This window comes from Lipophrys pholis (assembly GCF_963383615.2).
Source record: "Lipophrys pholis genome assembly, chromosome: 15".
In the NCBI taxonomy this organism is placed as follows: domain Eukaryota; kingdom Metazoa; phylum Chordata; class Actinopteri; order Blenniiformes; family Blenniidae; genus Lipophrys; species Lipophrys pholis.
This window is the reverse complement of record NC_137642.1, coordinates 22,296,085-22,319,985: the sequence shown is the minus strand read 5'-3', so window position 1 is coordinate 22,319,985 and position 23,901 is coordinate 22,296,085. Positions and strand designations below refer to the sequence as shown.

The 23,901-nt window shown below is 42.2% G+C and overlaps 1 protein-coding gene across 1 annotated transcript; it reads left to right on the top strand.

Moving 5' to 3' along the window:
* The first annotated feature begins 1,783 nt into the window (after positions 1-1,783).
* ret (ret proto-oncogene receptor tyrosine kinase) lies at positions 1,784-23,856 on the top strand. The gene is made up of 20 exons (XM_080482319.1): positions 1,784-2,058; positions 11,615-11,854; positions 12,105-12,398; positions 13,386-13,624; positions 13,707-13,899; positions 14,002-14,201; positions 15,042-15,324; positions 15,563-15,694; positions 16,125-16,235; positions 17,707-17,823; positions 19,217-19,461; positions 19,557-19,704; positions 19,825-19,932; positions 20,019-20,233; positions 20,344-20,466; positions 20,550-20,620; positions 20,818-20,955; positions 21,129-21,228; positions 21,852-21,999; positions 22,857-23,856. Exons 1-20 carry the CDS (start codon positions 1,998-2,000, stop codon positions 23,012-23,014), a joined length of 3,324 nt encoding a protein of 1,107 aa, XP_080338445.1. The 5' UTR covers positions 1,784-1,997; the 3' UTR covers positions 23,015-23,856.
* The last annotated feature ends 45 nt before the right edge of the window (positions 23,857-23,901 follow it).

The following is a 23,901-nucleotide window of genomic DNA, read 5'->3' as shown; positions in this document are numbered from 1 at the left end:
ACAGTGCAGTGGTTTTTGGCGAGTGTCTTACATGCAGAAGTTGTTGTCTGAAGCCCCCTAGATGCATCCTGCCTCCTTGAGCAAGACTAAGACCTGTAATTGCTTTTCCAAACTACTTTGCCAACAATGGAGATGCAGAGCTGAATCATTGTGAGATGAAAACGAAATCAATACCTACTCACCACAGAGGTCTATAGATATCTTTTGTCAATTTGCATGCGATGATGTAGCTTTGTACTTAAATATAAGCGTTCAGCTGACTCATCCAGAGTCACTTACAGTAACTGCAACATCACAGTGAGGTCCAAAACTGTTTGTTTTTCATTCACAAGAATACAAGAATAAAGACCAAAAACTACCAGGAAATGACAAAGAATTATCTATATATCTCTGGCTGTTTTCCTCTTGAATCCATACTTTTGTCATGGAAATGTGCCACTTTTGTCATAGTAAAAACAGCTTTTTTCAAAAGCGCTGAGTTTGGCCATACCATATCCAGACCACCACACCTCCTTGTCTTTATTGATTCTCATTGAGCGCAAATGTCTCAGGATACCTATAGTCTGTCATATGGAAACTTTATACCAGATGTGCTCATGCCAACTACTCAGCTTCTTGTATCACAAAATGATCCTCATGTCCTCCCTTGATACAAGCAAGCAGCATTACTTTCATCCAACATGCATAAGTGAATGTTGTAAGCACGCTGCTTAGTTAATTATTCATCATATACACTTTCTGCCACGAAGACAACATAATATCTCAGTTAAAGTAACTGTTTCCATTAGGTTTTTTTTAAAAGAACGTGTTTTGAAATGTTAATACTTGTTTGTTTTAAGGTTGCCTTATTGAGCAGAGTTCAAAGTTTAAGCTGGTGCTGAATGTGTTATTAACTTGAAGATAAGCCTGATGCCAAGGTGGAGTAACAGATATGGGTTTTCCACTGGCTGAAAGTTGGTGGAGCTTGAGAAGCTGTTATTTTCTTCTGCTTTGTGCAGTGGCATTGATTTGAAAGCTGCTGCTGTGTGAGTGACTGGTGTCCTGGCCCGAGGCTGCAGCAATGCATCACTCCACACTATCCAGTCACTCACAGAACCCCACACCTTAACGCAGGCTGCATCCACAGGAGCAAAGCCAGACCTAAGAGGGGGGGGGGGGGGGGGGGGGGGGGGGGGGGGGGGGGGGGGGAATGTCCTGCAGAGTTTGGCACAAAAGGCTTGGATCTTCAATTTAAAATGTCTTGGCTTCATTTTGTTCTGGGTCTCTCAAACTATAGGCAATGATTCACGTGCTCCTCATGACTCTTGGAGTCTTATTAATCCTCGTATTGTGTTGGCTTGCAGCTCAGCAGTGAAACGTCTCATCACTTATCCACTAACTCGTCGTCAATCAGAGGTGCTAAAAACACCCAAAAACCTGCTTCAAAAGAAGCTTGACTATCTGAGAAATACAATATTTTCCCATTAAGAGCACGTGTTGCTCCTTTCTATATATATATATATATATATATATATATATATATATATATATATATATATATATATATATATATATATATATATATATAATCGCATGTACCTTTAAAAAAGAGCCATTACGCATCTAATGATAATTGTAAATTTATTTATTTTTGTTCCCCGGCCGGATCGCGTTAATGAGATGCCTGACCTGCTCTTAAATTTCCTGTAGATGCTGCTGCGGAAGCAGCGGGGCAGAGAGCCGCCTCCCCCCCCCCCCCCCCCACCGTGAGCAGCCAGTCAGCCCAGCAGCAGCCTCCGGAGCCGCACGCAGCAGCGCGTCTATGGGACAAACACTGGATCCATTCGGACGCAGGACGCACGCGGGACGCGCGCTGGTTTTACGCACCGTATAAATCCGTTTTTATCGCTTTGATTTTTTTTTTTTCACCTTTAATTTTTTTTTTCTGGGAGGAACTTTTTTTTTTTTTTTTTTAATCCGTATTCCCGGTTACAAACTTTCACTTATGGTTCGAGATTATGGGGCCAAGTTGTGGTTTCTCTCGGGGAAACATCGCTGCTCTGCTCCTACTGTTGGAAGGTAAGGATCAGCATCAAATTAACAGGAAACGCAAAGACAGTTGGAGACTGTATGTGTGTGTGTGCATGCTTATGTTTCTAAATGTATGAAATATACCATTAAATACACGCAAGCTATAGAAAGTAAAATATTATGTGTGCTTGTGTTTTTCTTTTTTAATCCTCAAAATATTCTTGTTTCAAACCTTCGCACTATTTTCTTTCCTATCAGAAAAAACTCAATTTGCAGTCTGAGCACCAATGGGATAAAAACTATGTTTATATTTTACCCAAATTCACCAAATTATCTGTAAAACTGATCAGCATGAGGAGAAACAGAAGGAAAAGGGTTTCTGAACGGCTCCAATCAGAGCCAGTGCTTTCGGAGAGATTGCGATGAATACACATGGCTGCTCATGTGTAAAAGCTGAATTGCTCTGTTGAAATTGCTGCTAAGTTGGTTTTTAAGGCTTTTATCTTTTCCACTAAGCATCTGAAATGGCATGAAGACAATGTCAGGCACTGTTGCATGCTGCAGAAAGTGATACTTGCATTGTGTGCTGCCTGCTATGCATGGTATGGCACACTGGAACCAAGAGTCCAATGAATACGGCCATATATCATAATATTATAATCCCAGGCACAATCCCTCAGCCCAACTGTACCAACACAGTCCTCACATGTAGTCTATATTTAAAGTGTCTCTCATAGCTCAGGAGTGTGCAAATCTCAGTGTCCTGCCATGTTGAATGTGTCGGTTGGACAAATATAGTCCCTTGTGAGGAATTCCTGAATTTGTTTTTGGACTTATAACTAAACAGAGGCCTTAACAGAGGTCACAGTCCGTGCTTTGATCAGAGTGTAAAAATAGGAGAATCGCCACAAGCTTTTAGTGGAATTGAGATGTGGAAAAAAGGTGTTAATTTTCACGTGAATGGGTCACTGCCATTTCATGCAACATATGTGAGGGCTGCCAATAAACTCCAGGCCTATACGTAACCGCCCATGGGAGCAGTTTTCTGAGGAGTTGTTAAAATGATTAATGCAGTTTTTAAGGTGCAACATTTGTATGCGATGATGTCTGATCATTTTTCTCTCAGACAGACACTTCAGTTTTCACTTGGCCAAGAGATGTAAAGTCGTACATCTTGCGTTTGCTTTTCTCTACATGCAGTGTGACTAAAGCAGGCTTTTCTCCTGGTATTCAAAAGGGAGCATCGACGGTCTTGCTGGATTTCATATGTCAAGGACATGATGGTAATTAAATGACCGCTGAAAGCTACACCCTACGTGAATGCGGGGCCCGTCACCTACCTGTTTGTTGCAACAAAAGACCAACACTTGTCCGGGGAGGAGACGAGGCGAGCCGCGGGCAGGTGTGCAGCAGCTGCTCGTATCTCTGGGCAAACACAGGCTGTTTGTTTTCTTCAGGAAAAATATCATCTGTTGTACAAGTGCACACAGCGCTCCGATTGCTAGGGCGGACATTAACGTCCCTCAGAGCGACACATCACATTGATTTGACTGCCCAGGTTCAACTCGAGAATTTTACTTTTGTAGGATGATCATTTGTCTCCTGTTGACTTTTTTTCCCCCCATTTTTTAAAAAATGTGCTGTTAAATGTGTCAGTGCTCAAATTACAAGCAATTGTGTTGTGTTGATTTTGTGTTGGATTACTCCTGATCTGGCTGTAAGCTTGGTAGGGTCATCAACAAGTCCGACGTTTGTCATTACTTTAGTGGTTCCTGCAGGAGTCATCAAACATTGAAAACTGGCAGTTGGATCATTTCTTAATGTGACGACTTAAAACTGAAGCTAAGTGGCAAAAATGAAGAGTCTTAATGCATGAAGTGGAATGAATTGGGAGCTCTGTGTTTATGCACTTAAAGATTGTGGTAGAGATGTAAATATTTCCAAGCAATCAAGAAAAAAGACGTTTATTTTTGTGTGGTTTAGATTTTGGTTAGCATCTGAGTTACATTTGGTTTCTTCAACATTTTTACAGTACGTAAGAAACATGGTTTAAAATTGGAGAGGCTCTGGCAGCGTCGCACATGTTGGCATTGAGAAAAGCGATGGGAATGTTTAAGGTCAATACGAGCTCTTTGTGACAGGAACCTGCTGAGAGCCTTTATTGAAATTAACCAAATCCTTTTAACGCAGCTGATCTCTGTAATCCATCACTTCCTCCAGAAGAGCTGAAGATGTTTTCACGTAAAATCATTGATCTGTTTATCGCTCTCCGTGACCTTGCTACTGTATCTTTGACCCTGGCTTCGCTCTCTGACCTCTGAAACCTCAGCGATGACCTGCTGCCCAGAGGAAGCTCACAGTGTCTTCCTCCTCTTCCTCCTCCTCCTCCTCTTTGCTACAGAACGATCATTTTCATCAGCATCTTTTTCTTTTGCGAGTGACCAGACCAATAAATCTCATTTGATACATGCTGCTATTTGATTTAGCTCCCGATTGCATTATATAATTCAGTCAGCTTCTGTCTTGTGTTGCCTATGGACGCATTATAAATCTTGTCAATTTCCCACTCTCTCTTAGCTTAATTGGAAAACAGAGTTTATCTTTCTTATTCAACAGAATGGCCTTATACTTTCATCCTAGGAGGGAATACTTCTATTCCTGGGACTGTGTTGAAGCTTTCTTTTAAGAAAGATGAACGCAATAGAGATACGGATGTTTTTGTGTTTGCTTACTAATTCCTTTTGCGTTCTCTTTTTTTATTGTGGCTTGAACTACGTCACTGTGTGATTTAATAACCGTGCTATCTGATCTCAGTTCCCCTTCGCCATTTTCATCATACTCTTCAAACAAAGAAGCTAATGAGCGACAGTAAGCATGCTGCTCACCACAAATGCTCTGGTATCTTGGGACCTTCGTTAAAAACTCTTCGCTCGGAGCAGTGATGCAGCACTTTCAGCCTTTTTATAACTTTTCTGTTGCAGCTCTTCTCACTCCTGGTGTTTTTAATCACAGAAACGTCTCCAAAATGATGAGTCCTCTATGTTTTCTGACTGAAATGGACCGTTACGCACCGCTTTTGCTCAGGGTCCTGACTCTGGACTGTTCTGCTCTGCTTGTGCCTCTTCCTCTGCCCCTGCTGCCGCTGCACGGACGCTGCTCCTACCTGTCAATGCTCTGTGCATGATCCTCTAGTCAGTTCGGGGTCACACTTCCCTCTCATGCATGGGTAGAATCTAATTTGCTGTGGTGAAAGGACAAGGAGACATTGATTGAAATTTGGCCCTCGGGGCATTTAGCCCTCTCGTTTCACATGGGTCTTGACAAGTTATTTTCCAGTCGCCCAGCGGTGCACGCTGTGTTTGACCCGTCGTTTACAACAATGAACAAAACAAAGAACAAGCTCAGCTCGTTTGGTTCCACATGCTCCGTGTGGCGCGGCAGAAACGAATTGGAGTGAGGGTGCCATTTTATTCATGTTGTCACATGTTGTGATCGGTGAGCTCCATTTACGGTGAAAACAATCTAACGTTACTTAAAATTTAAATCCCGTTTGACTACTCGTGTACATCCCTGCTTTGCCCCTCCTCCAGCTGCCCCACCCTGACATCCTTCTCCATCCGTCCATCTTTTATCATCCAACTTTGATGCGTCACCGAAGTCAGCGTTCATCTTGGAAATATCTTTTCAACACCTGCCAATAACAAAGCCCCATGTGTGCTGGAGGATCAAACCCTTCAATTTCCGCCACGAAACTGAGTCCTTCCCTTTGTTTGTATACTGTTGTTCACCAATATATTCACTATGAAACCTGATGCTATGACGCTATATGAAGCCGCCACAGTCCAGTAGTGATGCTGGGCACTGCTGTGCCACTATTGTCTTACATGCAAGCCATTTTATATTTAATTTGGATGTGGCTTTTTTCTTAAACTGTAGTAATCCTGATAACATTAGCATGCATAATGTGAAAGCTTTACTTATGTCTGTATTCTCGCATGTAGCTGAACCACAGCAATCACTTTGGTGTTTTTTCAGACACTGTATGTTTCCACTATTTGTTCTCTTCAGCTATCACATAGATCACCATGAAATTGATATGTTGATACTCAACCAGGGACTATGATCTCTGACTTTTTGTGAAGCATAACAATGAAATGAAGGTTTCTTTGGTTCGATTCCAGGGCGGTTGTAGTTCGTTTCTCATCTCAGTGACTTATTTTGAGAGATAATCAACAACTGTCACAACATCGTCTTGTTGATAGCAACGCTGTTTGGGAACAAATCTTCACGGGTGATGATGATTTAGACCCTCAGATTGAATTGTTTAAGCATCAGGCTGTGCTTCGTACAGGTCATCATGATATAGAAGCTTTATTTTAAGGTATGTTGTTCTGGTATAATGTAAGCAGGGTAATATATTGTGATGTTACTACTGTGTTCCTCACGTGATTGAAATAACTTATCTTATAAGTTGCTCGGAAGACTGCAGGAGGATATTTTTTCCTTTTTTATGATCTGTTCTGTGTAATTTCTCAACGTTTTTTTAATTATCCAATGAAAACCACGTACCAAAAAAAGTCTGGGAGTCAAGATGTCTTTTCTCGGCATGATATACTTCAAACATTTAAAATTTTTGAGAAGAAATCATAATGAGGAAAAACAATAGAAAGGTAAAATTTTAAATCAATGAAATTAAACGCACATTTAACAGCCGATGCTGTTGTCAGAATAATGACAATTATCAAAAATGAAAAAAGAGTTAAGCGTAACAGTAATTTGAGTCTGTACATGTATAAACTGAGCTGATATTTGGAAATGAAAAACATCTAACGAGCATGAGGTATACTTTTATTGCTTATTGATCAGCCAGTAGCAAAAGTATCTTATTACACCCTAATCTACAGCTTCCACGTTCAGGCTTTACTAATAAATTGTTTTACTCTAATTAGGGTGTAATTGGCTTTTGAAAAATGATTCAAAAGAGTAACTACTGTTTGCATATTTAAAAAAGAATCTTGCTGAGGCGTTACAACTGTACATTTTACTGTGTTAAAATCCATCTCTGAGAATTAGTTCAATATCACAATGTCAATCTGTCATGACATTTCTATTGAAGCTGCACAAACCTGTTTGTAATCTATGAAACAACACAAATACAGATTATTGTACTGAATCCTGTACACATCCGTCACCTCCAGCTTTGCACATAGTCTGTGAATGTGAAGGCTTTTTGACCAGCACTGTGATGACGATGGATCATTTTTATCAAAGCGGTTTAATGACCACTGCATCAGACTCTGCCGAGAGCTCCATGATGTATCACGTGGTGGGTTTCTGATGCCATGGTCATCCCCAGAGGAATCCTAAAACTGAATTTGTACTTTCAGCTAACCCCTAAGGAGATCTTTTATTAGATTTCTCGATGACTGATGAACATGGTTCATTGGATCTCAGCTCGTATTGTATTCTCAGAGGGCTATTTGGATTACATTATGGTATAATTGATTATTATGTTATGGTATGTATCATGGTAAACTTGGTCATCCAGCTGGGGCCCAACTGTCTCCTCCAAACTGAGATCAGATGTCATATGACGATGACAATTTTGATGGCTGTCACTGAGACAGGAAATGACTTTCTTGCCTGATTACACTATTTTGTTTTGAGGATGAACGCTTGACAGTGACTATACTGAATCCTTTTTCTGAATCCAGTGTGACGCAATCATCCAATTGTGCATAATGGCACAGGAAACCAAGGGTGAAGATATTTGAAAACATTAGAATCAATAATAGCTTTCATAAGTGTTATTACACTTGAATGTGCAGCTTTTTAGTTAATTGAATCTTTGGAGAGACCCATTCCCATAACGGTTACATCTTGAGAAGCAGAGTAATCGTAATAGGTTCCAGAGTGATTGTGATATTTATTGTGTTTATATCACCACACCATAACTGGGTGGACCGCTCCTTCGTGCTGCTGGCTACAGCTGCTTTGTAACAGATGATGGATTATTTTAAAATGTGTAGATTGATGGAGTAAATCGTGAAGCTGGCTGTGAAATTAAATCCGTACAGTAGAAGCAATGTTTCTTGGTTAGCTCTGGATCATGTGCAGTGGGGATGATTGCACACGTGCAGCCCTCAGCTTCTCTCCCTTTTCCGTCTCATCAGTAGAAAACAATCAGCTTCACTGTTGATTAGCACGCTTATTGATTGTCTGCTGCCAGATACATTGCCTCTCCAGCGGGTCGTTACCAGGGGCAGATGCAGTGCGTGTTGACCTTGGGAGAGAAAGGGCACGGGGCCGAGCTCTCGCCACAAGGGGACAAGATCAGCGGGGGAATGAATCACTGGGTCACTTTCCTGATCTGTCGCACTGTTGACAAGGATGCTGGACGAGGACGTCTGGGCGGGAGAAGCATGTTTTGGCTCACTGAGGTGTCTTACTTAGCAGGCCTGTGGGTAACTCCAGCTCATGAGCTCATAGCTGGTAAATCTATCAGCCGAAGCACGCATCGAGCTAATTGAGTTCCTGTCTTTGTCTGGGACGACGGGGAGGGCGTCCCGTCCCGTCCCACCCTATCATCTCTGTTCAGTCTGTTCAGACACACTGTGGTCTGTGGCTGACAGAGCGTATGGCTCCAGATTCTCTGATGAGCCTTTGTCCTCATTTGTTCCTCTACGGTTTAGATACGTACAAAACACACACACACACACACACACACACGGAACTATACTTAGTTCCTTCAAACAGAAATCTCAGCAGCAACCTGACAAAGCAACCATGTCGGAATGAATGAGGAGGTTTTCCCACAGTGTCTCTCTTGTGTTTTTCCCGTGTTGTGCACACTCAGCTTTACTATCCACTAAGCAGTACATGATATCTACTGTCAACATAGATTGCGACGAGAGTCCTCCTGTTCAAACACTGGCTTTGTTTGCCAAATTACTTACAGCTTTTGAAGAAATGACTGTGTGTGTGTGTGTGTGTGTGTGTGTGTGTGTGTGTGTGTGTGTGTGTGTGTGTGTGTGTGTGTGTGTGTGTGTGTGTGTGTGTGTGTGTGTGTGTGTGTGTGTGTGTGTGTGTGTGTGTGTAGGCTCACTGTCGGTTTTGCAGGTTATTGAAGGCTATAAAAAGTCTGCTTATGACGGCGATGTTTACGCAGATGTAGCTTTGACGAACCAGTGTCAGTTCCAAAACAACTTGTTGTTCACCTGTTTATCCATATCTCCACGCAAAAACGTATTAGGATTAATGGTTAAAAGGTCTAGCACCTCTTTTTACTTTTAAAAGTCGTCATTCATATGACGTAATAAGAAGTTAATTGTCAGCCGTGTCTATTCCTGTCATTGTCGTGCATCATTTAGCAGAGGAATAAGTCATGCTTTAGAAAATGGTCATAATGACTTCACAGACCCAAAGGTGCCATTTGCTCAGAGAGGCCTGCTTGATCAATTCTATTAATTAGTTTTGATATAAACTGCTTGCTTTCTGTTGGCTACTGTCCTGGAAAGAAATTGAATTTTGAATGATATAAACAAATTGTGTTGCATGGGGGTCCAGCCATCGAGGCTCACAGCCAAGACCCGCCTTCATTAATGCATTTGGCTGTTGCTGGTTAACGCGTTGCACCCTCTGGTTTAATTTTTTATTTTCAACGCTGCTGTCATTCGCTGTAGGATATCAGAAGGTTCTTCTTTTTTTCTTTTTTTTTTTTTGCTCATTTCATATCTTGAAGTGTTGTAAGAAGTGGTAAGAATATCAGTATTATATCAGCATCATAGTACAGTACAATATCAGTATCAGTAAGTATGTAATGACGAGGATTGAGCTCTTTTGGAGCTTGTGAACATGTTAATAGCTCCCTCCTGTTTGCATTTTAAGACAAACAAATACATTCAAAACTTGCATAATATTTCATTTTGATAATGGAATGGCTGAATGAAATGCTCTTTCATTGCTCACATGACAAGGGAAATGTTCCTTTAAGTCCAGAGTGTAACAGCGACAAATACTATTGGTACATTATCTATTTAAAGATTTCAAATTGTTTTAAATGGCATCGTCATCTGCTCTGCAGGTGATTCACAATCTGCAGTGTTATGCAACAACAGATTCAGCACATCTTCAAACCAGACGCGATAAACACGATTAACAGTGCGTAATGCCATAACCCAAAATTGTCCATTTTGTTTCGTTTAACAAGATTTTTTTGTCTCATTGCTCTCATGACACAATTGCCAATTATTGCTTGATGACGTCCAAGTTTCACTTTGAATGATATCCTCTTCTGTGCAAACACAAATAGAGCCCAGATAATTGTTAATTGTGGGTAATTACCGCTTTTGTTGCTGCCAGGGATTAATTTCATTGATTCACTTTCATGCATATTGAGATACATATGAAAGATTCTGTCAGAAGACGTCTAAAGAAACCTAACTATACTGCCTCGTCTCTAAAAGAATGATACACTGCATCAAGCACGAATGGCTTCAGTTTGGTTATAATAGAGGAAATACAGGTAATTTAGGAAATAGAAAATCATCTCTAAAATGTAAGCAGCCATGACACCGGCTCCCACTGTCCCAGCAGGATTAACAAACAAGTGGCCTGCTGTTTGTTTTTGTCCCAGGAACACTTTTAATAAAAAGGTCTGCAGCCTCGCTGAGTGTATCTCCATCCTTCAGGAAGGACGGCCACATTTTATCCATCAGTTCAGCCTCCTGTCATCCAACCCCGGCGAAATTAAATCAATGTCTGAAACCAGAGCTGAGGCCTCAACTGCACCAACAGAAATAGAAAATCTAGTTTTGCTGTCTGCTAATGACATTAGTGCGTTCCCTAAATGGTCGCCTACCGTCGTCAAAGGGGAGCGTAACAGGGATATAATTACACAAGGAACACTCACATCTCCATTTTCCTGTAAAACACACATCCTGCTACAACACTTTATAGATTACCCGGTCTCACACACACACACACACACACACACACACACACACACACACACACACACACACACACACACACACACACACACACACACACACACACACACACACACACACACACACACACACACGACCGATTCTCGTTGTACTGGCAGGTAATGATTCACTTTTCCTTCATATCATGTTATCCTTTGTAATTAAACTTCTCAAGGTGAATGCAAGGAGAATCGGAAACCACACGTTATTGACTATGTGAGAAATTCATTACAAGAGCCGCATAAGTGTCATTTGAGTCCTCCTTTCAATTTCCGCTAACAGAGCAGATGAAAGATGTATCAGAGGAGGGGGGGATCAGACCTGTCATATTCCATGTATGAGTTAATTCTCATTCAGGGGCCAGACGGTATTGTGAGTGGCTATTGTTGCCTCAGTTAAACATCCAGAAAGAGATCCCTGATAACTGCTGTTATGCTGCTCTGTAATATTACATGAACTCAGCAATAATGGGAGGTTGTATTTTTTGGGGTTATTACAATGTTTTTCTCAAAGGGAGTATAACCAGATTCTCCTGTGATTGACCAGGCTTCTGTCTTTTTTTTTTTCTTTAAAAAAAACATCTGGTTATTTCGTGTCTGGTTTTCTCTCTACAGGAGTGACGGGACTGTACTTTCCTCAGAATGAGTACATTGAGACGTTGTACGTGGGTCAACCGGCCGGGACGCCGATCCTTCAGGTCCACGCGATGCTGGACAGTGACTCCGAGCGGCCCCACTTCTACATGTGCTCCATCAGCTCTCTCAGAGTCTACAGCTCCTGGTTCCACCTGGACGTCGGCACCGGCGTGCTATCCTTGAACAAAAGCCTGGAGGAGAACGACTTTGCCCTGCTGTGTGAGTTGGACACAAGCCTTTTGATCACAACGTAAAGTACTGTTTCAGTGCCAGGTATCCTCTGCACATGACGGTAAATTAGCTCTGTCCTGTTTATGCTTTGTGCATGCTAAATACTTTGGCTCTGCCTTCTGGTTTATGCCTTCACGATGATAATGTAATTGCATACAGTCAAAGAAGTGCTGAGTTATCAAATAAGGGCACTGTCTGAGATTAAAATTCCTCCTGTATTTTTTTTGTGTCTCATCAGACCAGAAGTCGTGGTCCGTGAAGAAGTTGTTCCTGCATGCCATGGTTTTAACCAACCCCTCCAAGAAGTCCAAGTGCATCCCGAAAATCTCAGCTCGGATCACGCTGGACTTTGTCAACGCCACGATGCCTCAGTGTGGTCAGACAGACACGAAGGAGCTGTGCTTCCCTCACAGAGACACCTCCAACCCTCACATCATGGAAAACAGGTTTCCTGGGGCCCTGCGGCAGCTCCGGCGTCTCACCAGACTCCACGTCTGCCCCAACTACACCATTTCTTACAATGTGGAATCAGGTTAGACACTATAGTTGGCTACTCCCATCTACTTCCTCACGCAGCTTTTTGACCTTTATTTCAACAGGCAGTTGCTTGAGATCAAATGATGTCTTTTGGAGGCAAGGCCTGGCCACGATGGCAGCATTAAAAACAAAGACACATGTAGTGAAGAAATCGTAAATCCTGTGGAAGAGTTATGTTACATAGTCTGTTGAGGGATGAGGGAGTGTGAAGGGAAGGAGAGGGCTGGGTGGAGGAGAGAAGAAGGTAAGAGGGGATCCTGAGGAGGGAAAGAACGACCACAACACTAAAAGACCACTAAAACAAACATGATGACAGTACTAAACTTAAAGAAGTGTACTTTTGGTGATTTTTGAAGTTTGTTCCAGGCAGAGGGAGCAGAGTACGTTGTTTGTGTGACTTGGCCAATGTCCAGAGGAGTCACAAATGCACACACTTCCCCGAAGTGCAGATAAATAAGTAAATGACTCTCACAGTTTCTGTCAAAGTCAGAAAAAAAAATCAAAAATTTCTTTCCGACGATGGATGATTCATCTGTGCTGCTCTGAATCTGCTGTTTGAAAAAATATCAGGACCATAAAGCATATTGATTTTTGTGAAAAAAGCATAAAGTCGTGTCAAAGCACAATTCAGATGGCCACGCATCGTCTTTGTTGACTGCTCCATCGACTTACCTCATTTACATGATCATGCATGAAACGTACTGAAGAAATCCCAAACACCATCTCAGTGTGTAAAGGTCATTTAGGTTGAGTTTTCATGTTGCGATGGCTCACAATGACCCCTAAAAATGGGTTAATTCTTCACAGAGTGACTCTAGGTCTGGGTGCTCATTCCCACACTCTTGACAAACCTCTGGATTACATTGTTCTGCAGGAGTTACAAATCACATCCATAACATCCTTCAATCTGTATCAGTATTGTTCAGACAGCAGCTACAGACACACACACAGATACCTGCTCTTACCTTCCTGTGGTTTGCAGATACCCCAGCACCCTTCGCTGTGGACGAGAACACCACAGAGCTGGTGGTGACCGCGCCGCTGGACCGCGAGGAGAACGAGTGCTACAGACTCCTGCTGGTGTGCACGGTCCGGACGGAAACGATCATCACCAAGGTGGAGACCTCTCTGGATGTTTTTGTCAACGATGAGGATGACAACGCGCCGTATGTGAACGGGACAGACACGGCAGACATTACCATCGGCTTCAATCGGACAAAGGTGAACAGGCTGCTGTAACGCAGACGGGATCAGTCTGAATGTTGGAGTCAGATGTCTCACAGTGCCTTTGTTTCTTTTTCAGGGGGGATCTTTTGGTGCCTTATTTGTCTTCGACAGGGATTTAACGCCCATCTTTCCCATTGACAAGAATCAAAACAAGTATGTAGGGACTTTGCTCAACAGTGAGCCGTGGATAAAGGAAACGTTTGACGTAAAGGACACCTTCAGTGAAAAGAAAAGTCATGGAGGCATTCGAGAAACAGTCTATGACTACAGTGAGTAATCAGCGGAAACTGAAACAGGCTTTCTTTATGAAAATGAGACATATACTGCATATATATCTCATTTTGTGAATTGACATCTTTTCTTGGTTTTAGCACTTGTCCTGAAGAGGAACCTGTATGTAACAGAGAACCGCACCCTGTATCTGGACTACCTGGTCAATGACACCACCTACCCCGGTCTCGAGGGAACCGTGTTGTTGCACTTCAACGTCACCATTTTACCGGTCCACATCGGCTTCCCCAACGCCACACATGTATTCACAGTGGCACGCAGAGCTTCTGTCTATGCACAGGTAGCACATCTTCTCAAAATAATATAATTTATTTGAAGAGGAAGATATTTATTTTGTGTAGATGTCATATCAAGGTTTCTATTTGTTTTTCGTAACTATGTCAATGATTAAACTTCAAGTTGAAAAAAAAAGAGTTTCAAACAAAGGAACATTTTCCCCCTCCCTCTTTTCGCAAACCCTAGATTCATTGATTACATACATTTTGAGCCACAAAGACCATAAGTGCACGAAACATGCCAAACACATGCAGAACATGTAATCTTTTCCTCATTACGACACCATGGGCGGTTGTGAGTCAGTACTGTCCCCCGGAGGCAGCTCATTAGTTTCAGGAACAAAATCCATTCATTTCCAATTGCTGGCTAATGAAAGTGACAAGGGATGAAACCCACAGTCTTCGTTTGTGGAAAAAGTGTGTTCATAAGTCTTTTTGCAGAATTGTGGCAGAAAGACAGAAAGAACAGTTCCAGACTGAGGAGGGATAAACTGGGGACACTTGATCCACTGCGATGTTTTGTGGGAATTTCACTTGTATCGAGTAAAGTTACTCACCTGAGTAACTTTTGTTTAGTGATTAGTGTGCAGAGTTTGCCCTGAGGTCCCCGAAATAAGTCCAAGTCACTGCAGCACAATGCTGTAAAACTTTCTCATAAATAATACTGTTCATTCTGTTATCTTTTCTTTCTACCAACACATACTGAGATGCTGCCACCTGCTGGCAATTAAAAAATATGAGGCTTTTGTTCACACGGCCGATTTAGGTGGTTGAATTATGTCATCTCTCTCCTTGATTCTTCCACTTGCGTACAGTTTAAAAAAAATGTTTCCCTCTGCTCTCAGGTTGGGAGAGTCTGTGTGGAAAACTGCCTGCAGTTCGATGGCTTCGGCATCACATACCGACTCGAGATGCCAGATAAGAACATGACTGTGGAGTCACAGTCCTGCTATTCAGCCATCGGCATCACGCAGGCCCAAGACGGGATGTGGGGACTGCTGTATGTGAACGACTCTGAGGCACTGCGCAAGCCCGAGTGCCAGGACCTGCAGTACCTGGTCGTGGCTCAGGAGGGAAACACACAGCTGGAAGCCAGCACTCTCATCCACATCGTCCTGGATGGTGATGGTAAGACCGCAGCAACCTGGGACTACTTAAAAACTCTTAACATCTTCATCTAATTTGTGTTAGTCCTCCATCTGCATTATCAAACAATAATAAAATCGCTTGCCGATTTTAGAACACTTGTGTTTCACTTAGAAACTAATCCTCAACAAACACATGTGCAGACTCTTTTCAGCAATTTCACCTCTTCCCGAATGTTCTTTAAAGATTAATGATGTGCCCCTGGCTCTGTTGCACACAGCAAACAAAGCCGGTCAGGAGCGGGTGCAGTTCCTGTCCTGTGCGGAGAACAGGCGGCGAGGAGACTGCGAGTCTCTCCGAGGCCTCGGGGCGACAACGGGGAGATGCCAGTGGAGGCAAGGCACCGAGCAAGGTACGAGCCTTGCATATCAAATCAAAGCGGTGTTTTTATTTGTAATCGTGCAAGACTTAACCACCACTGAAAGCTGCTGAAACTTTAGCATGCTTCACTACAACTAATTAAGAACATATTTCCTTCATTGTGGATAACGGAACAAATTAAAGTTACGGATACTACATGTGTATTTTCTTTTTTCACTAAAATCCTTTTATCCAACAGGAAAAAACAAGACTCGGAGCAAATGTGGTCTTAATTTAGTCCAAAACAAGCAACAAAAACACCCTGTCATTGCTAAACACAAGCCAGGGCTGTGATGTAGTGATACTCTGACATCAAAACTGGCTAACAACACTTTAAAAAGGACTTGAAAGATACGTTTTAGCCTTGTCTCCAGTCTGTTATTTGGTCTCAAGTTTATCTCTCTTTTATATTTCCATTCCAGGAATATCTGAAAATTATTCAACGTGTTCCCCTGACCTTCGGACGTGTCCGGACAGCTTTTGTGATGCAGTGGAAAGCAAAGATCTGTCGATATGCCCACAAGACTGCACAAGTAAGAAAAGCTTTGTTCAAAATGATATGTATTGTTTCAAGTGATCATCACTGCTTTCTTCTTTTTCCGGGTGATAATATGGAGGACTACGAGTGCCAGGTGCACGAAAAACATGTTCTTACATGAGACAAGATAGAAATTCCACAGCCGACAGCAGAATAGTGACAAGAGACAAACAGGATACAACAGATCAGTATGATTGTTGACAGAAAAATGGTCTAGCAGAGGAGAAGAACCAAAACCATGCACTCCAACCTTGGACATCAACAACCTGCATGGTGCAGAAGAGTGACACAGCGCCCCCTGGTGGAATTAGTCAGTTCAAATGCTAAAAACTGCCCTGCCGGTTTGGAAAGTAGGTTGGGCCGAGACAGCCTTGCCAGTGCCCCGGGCCATACAGACGTATACAATGCCACACCCTGCATGATAACACAGCCACCAGGTGCATCATAGTCAGGTTAACAATAGGCTTCACCCAAATACAAAAGCAGATCATTTCCTAGCCCAACCACCACCCACCACGATCAACACCAAGCATCCACCTCTTATTATCGCCTAAAGCCTTGTGTGTTGGGCAATGTCCTGATGAGAGGGCACGGGAAGCCAGTTACAATCTGGTGTGACCACCATGTGCCGCACACAATGCGGCACATCAGTTTCAGATAGAGTTGATCAGGGGGTTGATTGTGGCATGTGGAATGTTGGTCCGCACCTCTTCAGTGAGGCTCAGCTGTGCAATAAACATGCTGTTGATCAGCAACTTGACATGCCACACCTGTGAGGTGGACGGCTTATCTTGGCAAAGGAGAAATGTCACTAGTCTTGGGTCTTTGATTGCAGCTCATGAAAAATGAGAGCAGAAACGAAAGTGTTATGTTTATGTTTTTGTTCAGTGTATTTGATGAGGGAAGGTGTGGAGCTTTGTATATGTACTCAATAGCAATGAAATGAAATCACCTCAATGTTGGATCAACCCAAACCACAAAACTAATGTGATTTCCAAAGTTTCAGTGTGGGATAATATAAGTCCAGTGTCCCACAATATGTGTTACATGTCAGCAGGTTTGTTTGGATATAGCTGAAACTGAAGAGCCTGACCATACGGTCCAAGACCTTTCACAATGTAACGATCATAAATGATTACAAATCTAACCCTGGTCAAATGATGTGTTGGAAATATAATGGATTGTTAAAGCCATTTTTTTATGTTCTATGAGGAAAATAATGTTCCTAATTAGTTGGGGTTTTTTTTAGAGGAGTTCTCAATTACTTTTATTTCTGAAAAATTTAACTATTGGTAAATTGCAAAAAGAAATAGGAAGAAACGAAATATAAATTGTTTGTACAAAGAATAATGAGAGACAAGTATGTGCATATATGCTTCCTGCACGCAATTGTATATTCCATATAAAGCAAAACCATTACACCTTGTACATTATGTACACTGTTCATGTTTCATTTATCCCTGCAGAGGAAGCTGTTATCGGAGGCTATGAGCGAGGCTTAAGTGGGAGTGGCATTAAGGCCTGCTATGGAACCTGCTACTGCTACGCTGACAGATGCTTCTGCGAGAAAGAGGACATTGAGGGTGAGTGATCGTAAATCAAAATCCATAAGTATAATAACAGTTTTTATATGGTACCTTTATAAGCTGTGATTGCAAAGTGCATGATTGTGGAAATGCTGCAATGAGATAAGCCAAACCAGTAGTAAACCAACCAGAATCACCTGAATAAAAGCTACAAAATTGTGTAAGAATGTGTAGAAATATAATTACCGTACCTATGGTGAAGGTCGTTCCAAAGCGAGCTTGGTTACCTTTAGATTTCATTCTTGACTTTGGGACAACCTAAAGAACCCATTTTAAGATCTGATGCCTCAAATTGGCTAATGAGAGGTCAATGCTTCTGAAATGCACAATGTGCCAAATTTGCTTTAATGGTGTGCTTTAAAAACGATCAGTAAAATCTCAAAATCAATACTGAAACACACAGGGAGCCAATGGAGGGAAGCCAAAATTAGAGTTATGTGATCTTATCTATCAAAACCCACGAGAAGCCAATCTGCTGCTTCATGTACTATTCATGATTTATTCATGACAAAAAGTTTCAGTCCTCAACAGTTTTGTATTATTAGAATTACATTTTTTTTTTAAATGTGGAGTTGTGATGTAAAAATCCAAGCCTGTTATGAATGCGGTCAGTTTTTACAATTTCAAGTTAATTCCTGTTATCGAAAAATACTCCATATAAAATACTCTTCTCAAAAACTACTCTTAGTTAGATTTTGCCCTGTTCATTACACATGTTTGATTCAGCTACAACCTAAGCATATCTCCAAGACTCCTAAAGAGGACTGTTTTTCCACGATGCCACAACTGCTTACAACCAACTTGTTTAACTTGACACCAGTTGTACACTGGATGTTCTTCCTGCAACCCTCAGTAGGATTCAGGGCGGTGGGAACTGAACTCTTACTTTAAGCTCACTTGCTGCTCTAATCTCTCTGCCAGAATGGATTCTCAAAGTATATGAAAAAAGACTCCTTGCATTCCAATGTAGACATAAATCATACATTTTCCCTGTTTGGCTGTACAGTGTTGAAGAGGTGAGCGCTCTCGCCTCTTAGCAAGAGTGTCCTGCATTGAAGTTCAGGCCGGGTCTTCCTGTTTGCAGTTTCCATGTTCTCTGTGCGTTTTCTCTGAATACTCTGTTTTGGTTTTTTTTGTCCCATAGTCCAAAACAATTCATTTGAGGCTAATTGCTGACTCTAACTTGCTTACAAGTATGAAAGTGATTGTGTTTGATTCAGTCTCTCTGTTTTGTCTCTTTTTCTCTTTGCTCTGTGTGTTTGAGATAAAAGTCCCCCAAAATACAAGTTACTTATGGTTCTGTTAATCTTTTTCATTCGTTATTTCCATCCTTGCACAAGAAATGCTTTCCTTCGATATGAAGGTAACAGTACATGTTCTCTTCCTCCAGAGGTGTTATGTGACGACATGTGTAAGACCATCATTGCCACAGCTCTGCTCCTGTCCTTCATCGTCTCCATTCTCCTGTCCTCGTACTTCATCCACCGCTACCACAAGAACTCGCCCAAGCCTCCCATCGCGTCCGCTGAGATGACCTTCCGTCGGCCTGCTCAGGCTTATCCCATTAGCTTTCCTGCCAACAATGTCCGGCGGGGCTCGCAGGAATCCATCGAGACCGACACCTTTAAAATACCTGTAAGTGTCCTTCAGCTGGTAACAGGCCTTTATCCCCGCTGTGCTGTCTTCTGGGTCATTTAAAAGCCATAAAAATCACTGCGTTGTTTCAACAGGAGGATCCAAAGTGGGAGTTTCCTCGTAAAAACCTCGTGCTCGGCAAGACTTTAGGAGAAGGGGAGTTTGGGAAAGTTGTCAAGGCGACAGCGTTCAGGCTGAAAGGAAAAGCTGGTTACACCACCGTGGCTGTGAAAATGCTTAAAGGTAACACTCACCAGGCAAGAAGACCAGACAAGCCTGGAAGCAACTGTGATATACGAGGCGTGAATGTCTGAAAAGACGAATGGTTTGATCATTACGATTGCTTCTTCTCCTGCACCACAGAGAACGCTTCGCACAGCGAGCTGCGTGACCTGCTGTCAGAATTCACTTTACTCAAGCAAGTCAACCACCCACACGTCATAAAGATGTATGGAGCGTGCAGCCAGGACGGTAAGAGAACCTCTGTGTTCTGACCATCCTGTGCCAAAGCATGTGTGTTACACATCAAGCCTCAAGTGCTGCATTTCTCTGAATAGGTCCTTTGTATCTCATTGTCGAGTACGCCAAGTACGGGTCGTTGCGGAATTTCCTGCGCGAGAGTCGGAAAGTTGGCCCGAGCTACATGGGCAGGGATGCCAACAGAAACTCCAGCTACCTGGAGAATCCGGACGACCGAGCGCTCACCATGGGCGACCTGATCTCGTTTGCATGGCAGATCTCCAGAGGCATGCAATACCTGGCGGAAATGAAGGTATCTGAGACACTGTTCAAGGTCACTCTTTCTCGATAAAGTCTATGCAGGACTGAATTTAGTTGTTTGAGCGTCGCTGTTCCCTTCAAATGAGACTGTTGGATCCACAGCTTGTTCACAGGGATCTTGCGGCGCGAAATGTTCTGGTGGCCGAAGGACGGAAGATGAAGATCTCTGACTTTGGCCTTTCCAGAGATGTTTATGAAGAGGACTCGTATGTCAAGAGGAGCAAGGTGAAAGAAATATCTTCAAATTAAATGTGTGTGTAAAAGATTTCTCTGATGAAAACTTAACAAGGTTTCTCTTTATCCACCAGGGCCGTATACCTGTGAAATGGATGGCAATTGAGTCTTTGTTTGATCATATTTACACAACACAAAGTGATGTGTGAGTATAACCATTTTCAAATGTGGAATTAGATTTTGAGGTTATTGAGACAGAGGCTGACATCCCTGTTTAAATCTGTAATTACCATTTAATCTGCCTCTCGGCATGAAAGTCAATAAGTGTATTTCACAGCTGAAAAGATGCTCATATCCAGTTTTTTTTAAACGTTCTCATGGGGCTTCTGTGCTTTCCTCCAGGTGGTCCTTTGGTGTGCTCTTGTGGGAGATCGTGACACTGGGAGGAAATCCCTACCCGGGTATCGCTCCCGAGCGTCTGTTTAACCTCCTGAAGACTGGCTACAGGATGGAGAGACCCGAGAACTGCTCTGAGGAAATGTGAGCTCTGCTCTGTTACTTCATTGCGTCAATTCTCGCGTCTCCTCATGTCTGCTGAGTGCTATACCTCCCCTCCTCGCACCGCATTAGGACAGTCAGTTTGTGGTAAATGACTCTGCTGGGAGAATTAAATGATACTAATTTCACCCATCGGGAAACGTTTTGCTCTGCAGGTACAACCTCATGCTCCGATGCTGGAAACAAGAATCAGACAAGAGGCCAACATTTTCAGACATCAGCAAAGAACTGGAAAAGATGATGGTGAAAAGTCGGGTATGTTGAAGCTCTAAAATGACATTACAAAAAGTTAGTTGTGTTCTTGTGTTGGCGAGAAGTCGGTGGAAACCATCATTCATCCTGTTTCCCTGCAGTACTGGCTCGATTCTGACAAAACACTGGTGATGCATCATTTAGATGTGACAGTCAGAAGCTTTCCACTTCTCTCATATTTTGCAGCGGGCTCAAAATGAAGAGTAGATCATTTCCACTGGACAACATACACTGCTTAGAGTCGTACACACAAACACTTGCTGTGCTGCACAGTATGAGCTGTCGCTCATCCTGAATGCTTTAGATACCATAATTAGTGTTTGAAGAGTCGCGTCCTAAACTGCGGCCTTGGACAGTGTAGTCACAGAGTTCAGAGTCGGGCTCCTGCTGCTGAACTGTGGATAAATATAGTGCATTCACAGAGATAGGAATGCGTATAGACTCTTCTTCTTCTTCTTTTTTTTTCACTGTTATATCATAGAAGCGGTTGGAAAGCCACTGGATGTGTTTAAGAGAAAGTTTCAGAGCAAACATCGATGCGTGACCTGTAGCATGAGCCGCTTAAGCGTGCTGCAACTCCTTTCCTACTTAATCTGCCTAATCACAGCCTCATCTGCTCTTCTCAGGATTACCTGGACCTGGCTGCGTCCACGCCAGCCGACGCCCTGCTGTACGACGACGCCCTCTCTGAAGAGGACACACCACTAGTGGACTGTAATAACGCCCCTCTCCCTCGAACCCTCCCCTCCACATGGATTGAAAACAAGCTCTATGGTAGAATCTCCCATGCATTTACTCGATTTTAGAGACAGGACACACAACACAAGCTCTCTTTTTTGGCAAGCTGTGATTGGCTTTTTCCGTAGTCAAGTGTGTGTGACTGTGATCTAGGCATGCCTTTTGCTGATTAATGCTGACATATCTCCCATTTCATCGTAAATGAGAGGCTCAGTGGAAAAAAAAAAAAAGATCTTGTGTCTTGACTTTTTTTGTTTTATTTGGACCTGCTTCTAATGTACATGAATGCTGACCAAAAATGACACATTTGTAAATATTGAATATATATCTTTCATTCTAATTTATATGGCATTGCTCATACTCATGCTTCATCAGCATTAATTTGTAAATAGTTCATTATTTCACGCCGCCACATTTGCACCGTCATGGTTTGATTATCTGTTTGCACTGGAGGAAACAGTGCGTGACATTTGAAACAGGTCCTCGCCGAATCGATCACTCATTGTGGTTTGAATTCTAGATTGTCTTAAAATTCCTGAATTTCTAATGTGTATTAGTCCTTAATCGATTATGATTCCACTTTGCTCAAACGAGAAACAGTAAGGCTTTTGAATACAACTTTCAGGTGATGTTAATTTGTAGCTGTTTGTACCAGAAAAAAAAAAAAGAAATGGTGAAAAGTCAAATTCAGTGCCACGATTGGCCATAAAGCACCTTAATAATTAATGACACGGTCATTTATTTTGTATACCATAATCACAGCCATACCTTTACACGTCTGAGAGAAACCTGGACTTGCTTCAGGCGCCACAGAGTTTGATTTGAAAGCCTTACTGTCTGCACGCTGTTTACCTTTCACTGAGTGCAGAAAAATGATATGTTTTCATTTTTAGGCATGTCATACCCGAACTGGCCTGAGAAGAGCCCGGTACCGCTCAACAGACATGATGCCACTAATCCAGTCTTTACAAGATATGCCAATGATAGTGTATATGCAAACTGGATGGCTTTGCCCTCACCCGCAAAAGCTGTGGACAAGCTTGATAGCTAAAGACAAACTGACACTGTAGAAAAGATGACTAATTGGTAGATGTGTATATTTCTGTAAGACTGTACATAAACACTCTGATGTTAAAGTTGGTTCCCTTTTGTTTCTGTTGCACGGGTATTCAACATTTTCAAACTGGGGTCTGTTGTTTTGCTGCAAAAACCTGCTGGATTGACATAGACCATGCTTCATTCAGCTCTTCACTATGTTAATTATTACCTCACAGGTCATGTTGGCCAAATTGTATCACTGCATGACTATTGTACCAGATTGTACGTCAGTGTCAATGTCTTTTAAGTGCCTGTGCCGCTTCTACGATAGCCTCCAATTGTTATTGTGCGACTGTGAAGATCTCAGTCCAGCCCAGGAATTCAAGGGGGGCGTCTTTACCATCACCTGTTGTAGACAGCTGGGATTACGTGGACAGATGCAAAAATGCTGAACTAGTTCCGAAAAATTTAAAGTTTCTACTTTAGAGGATTGTGCACCTCAAAATGTCAAAGACCTGTTTTGTGTTTCTCCCGTGAGATGTTTCGAAGCTGTCCTTGCCAAAGAAAAGTAATGCTGACATGATTGATGAAAGGTTTTCTGCCTTTTTTGTTCCTGATTTGTCTTATTTTTTTACACGAGAAAAATATCATCTAGTGAATACTACTCCAGTGAAAGGACACGATGCTTAATGTAGATTGTGACCATGTCCTGTGGCAGACTACAGTTCATTCACTGTGATAGCAATCTCAGTGGCTACAGCAATGATTATGTAAACCAACGAGTGTTATCATTGTTACGTTATTATTTGATTTTGTTTCAATTAATAATAAACATTAAAAAATGTGCTGTTTGTCCATTCAGCTTATGTCCACAGAAATCATCTGAAAATTGTGGGTAAC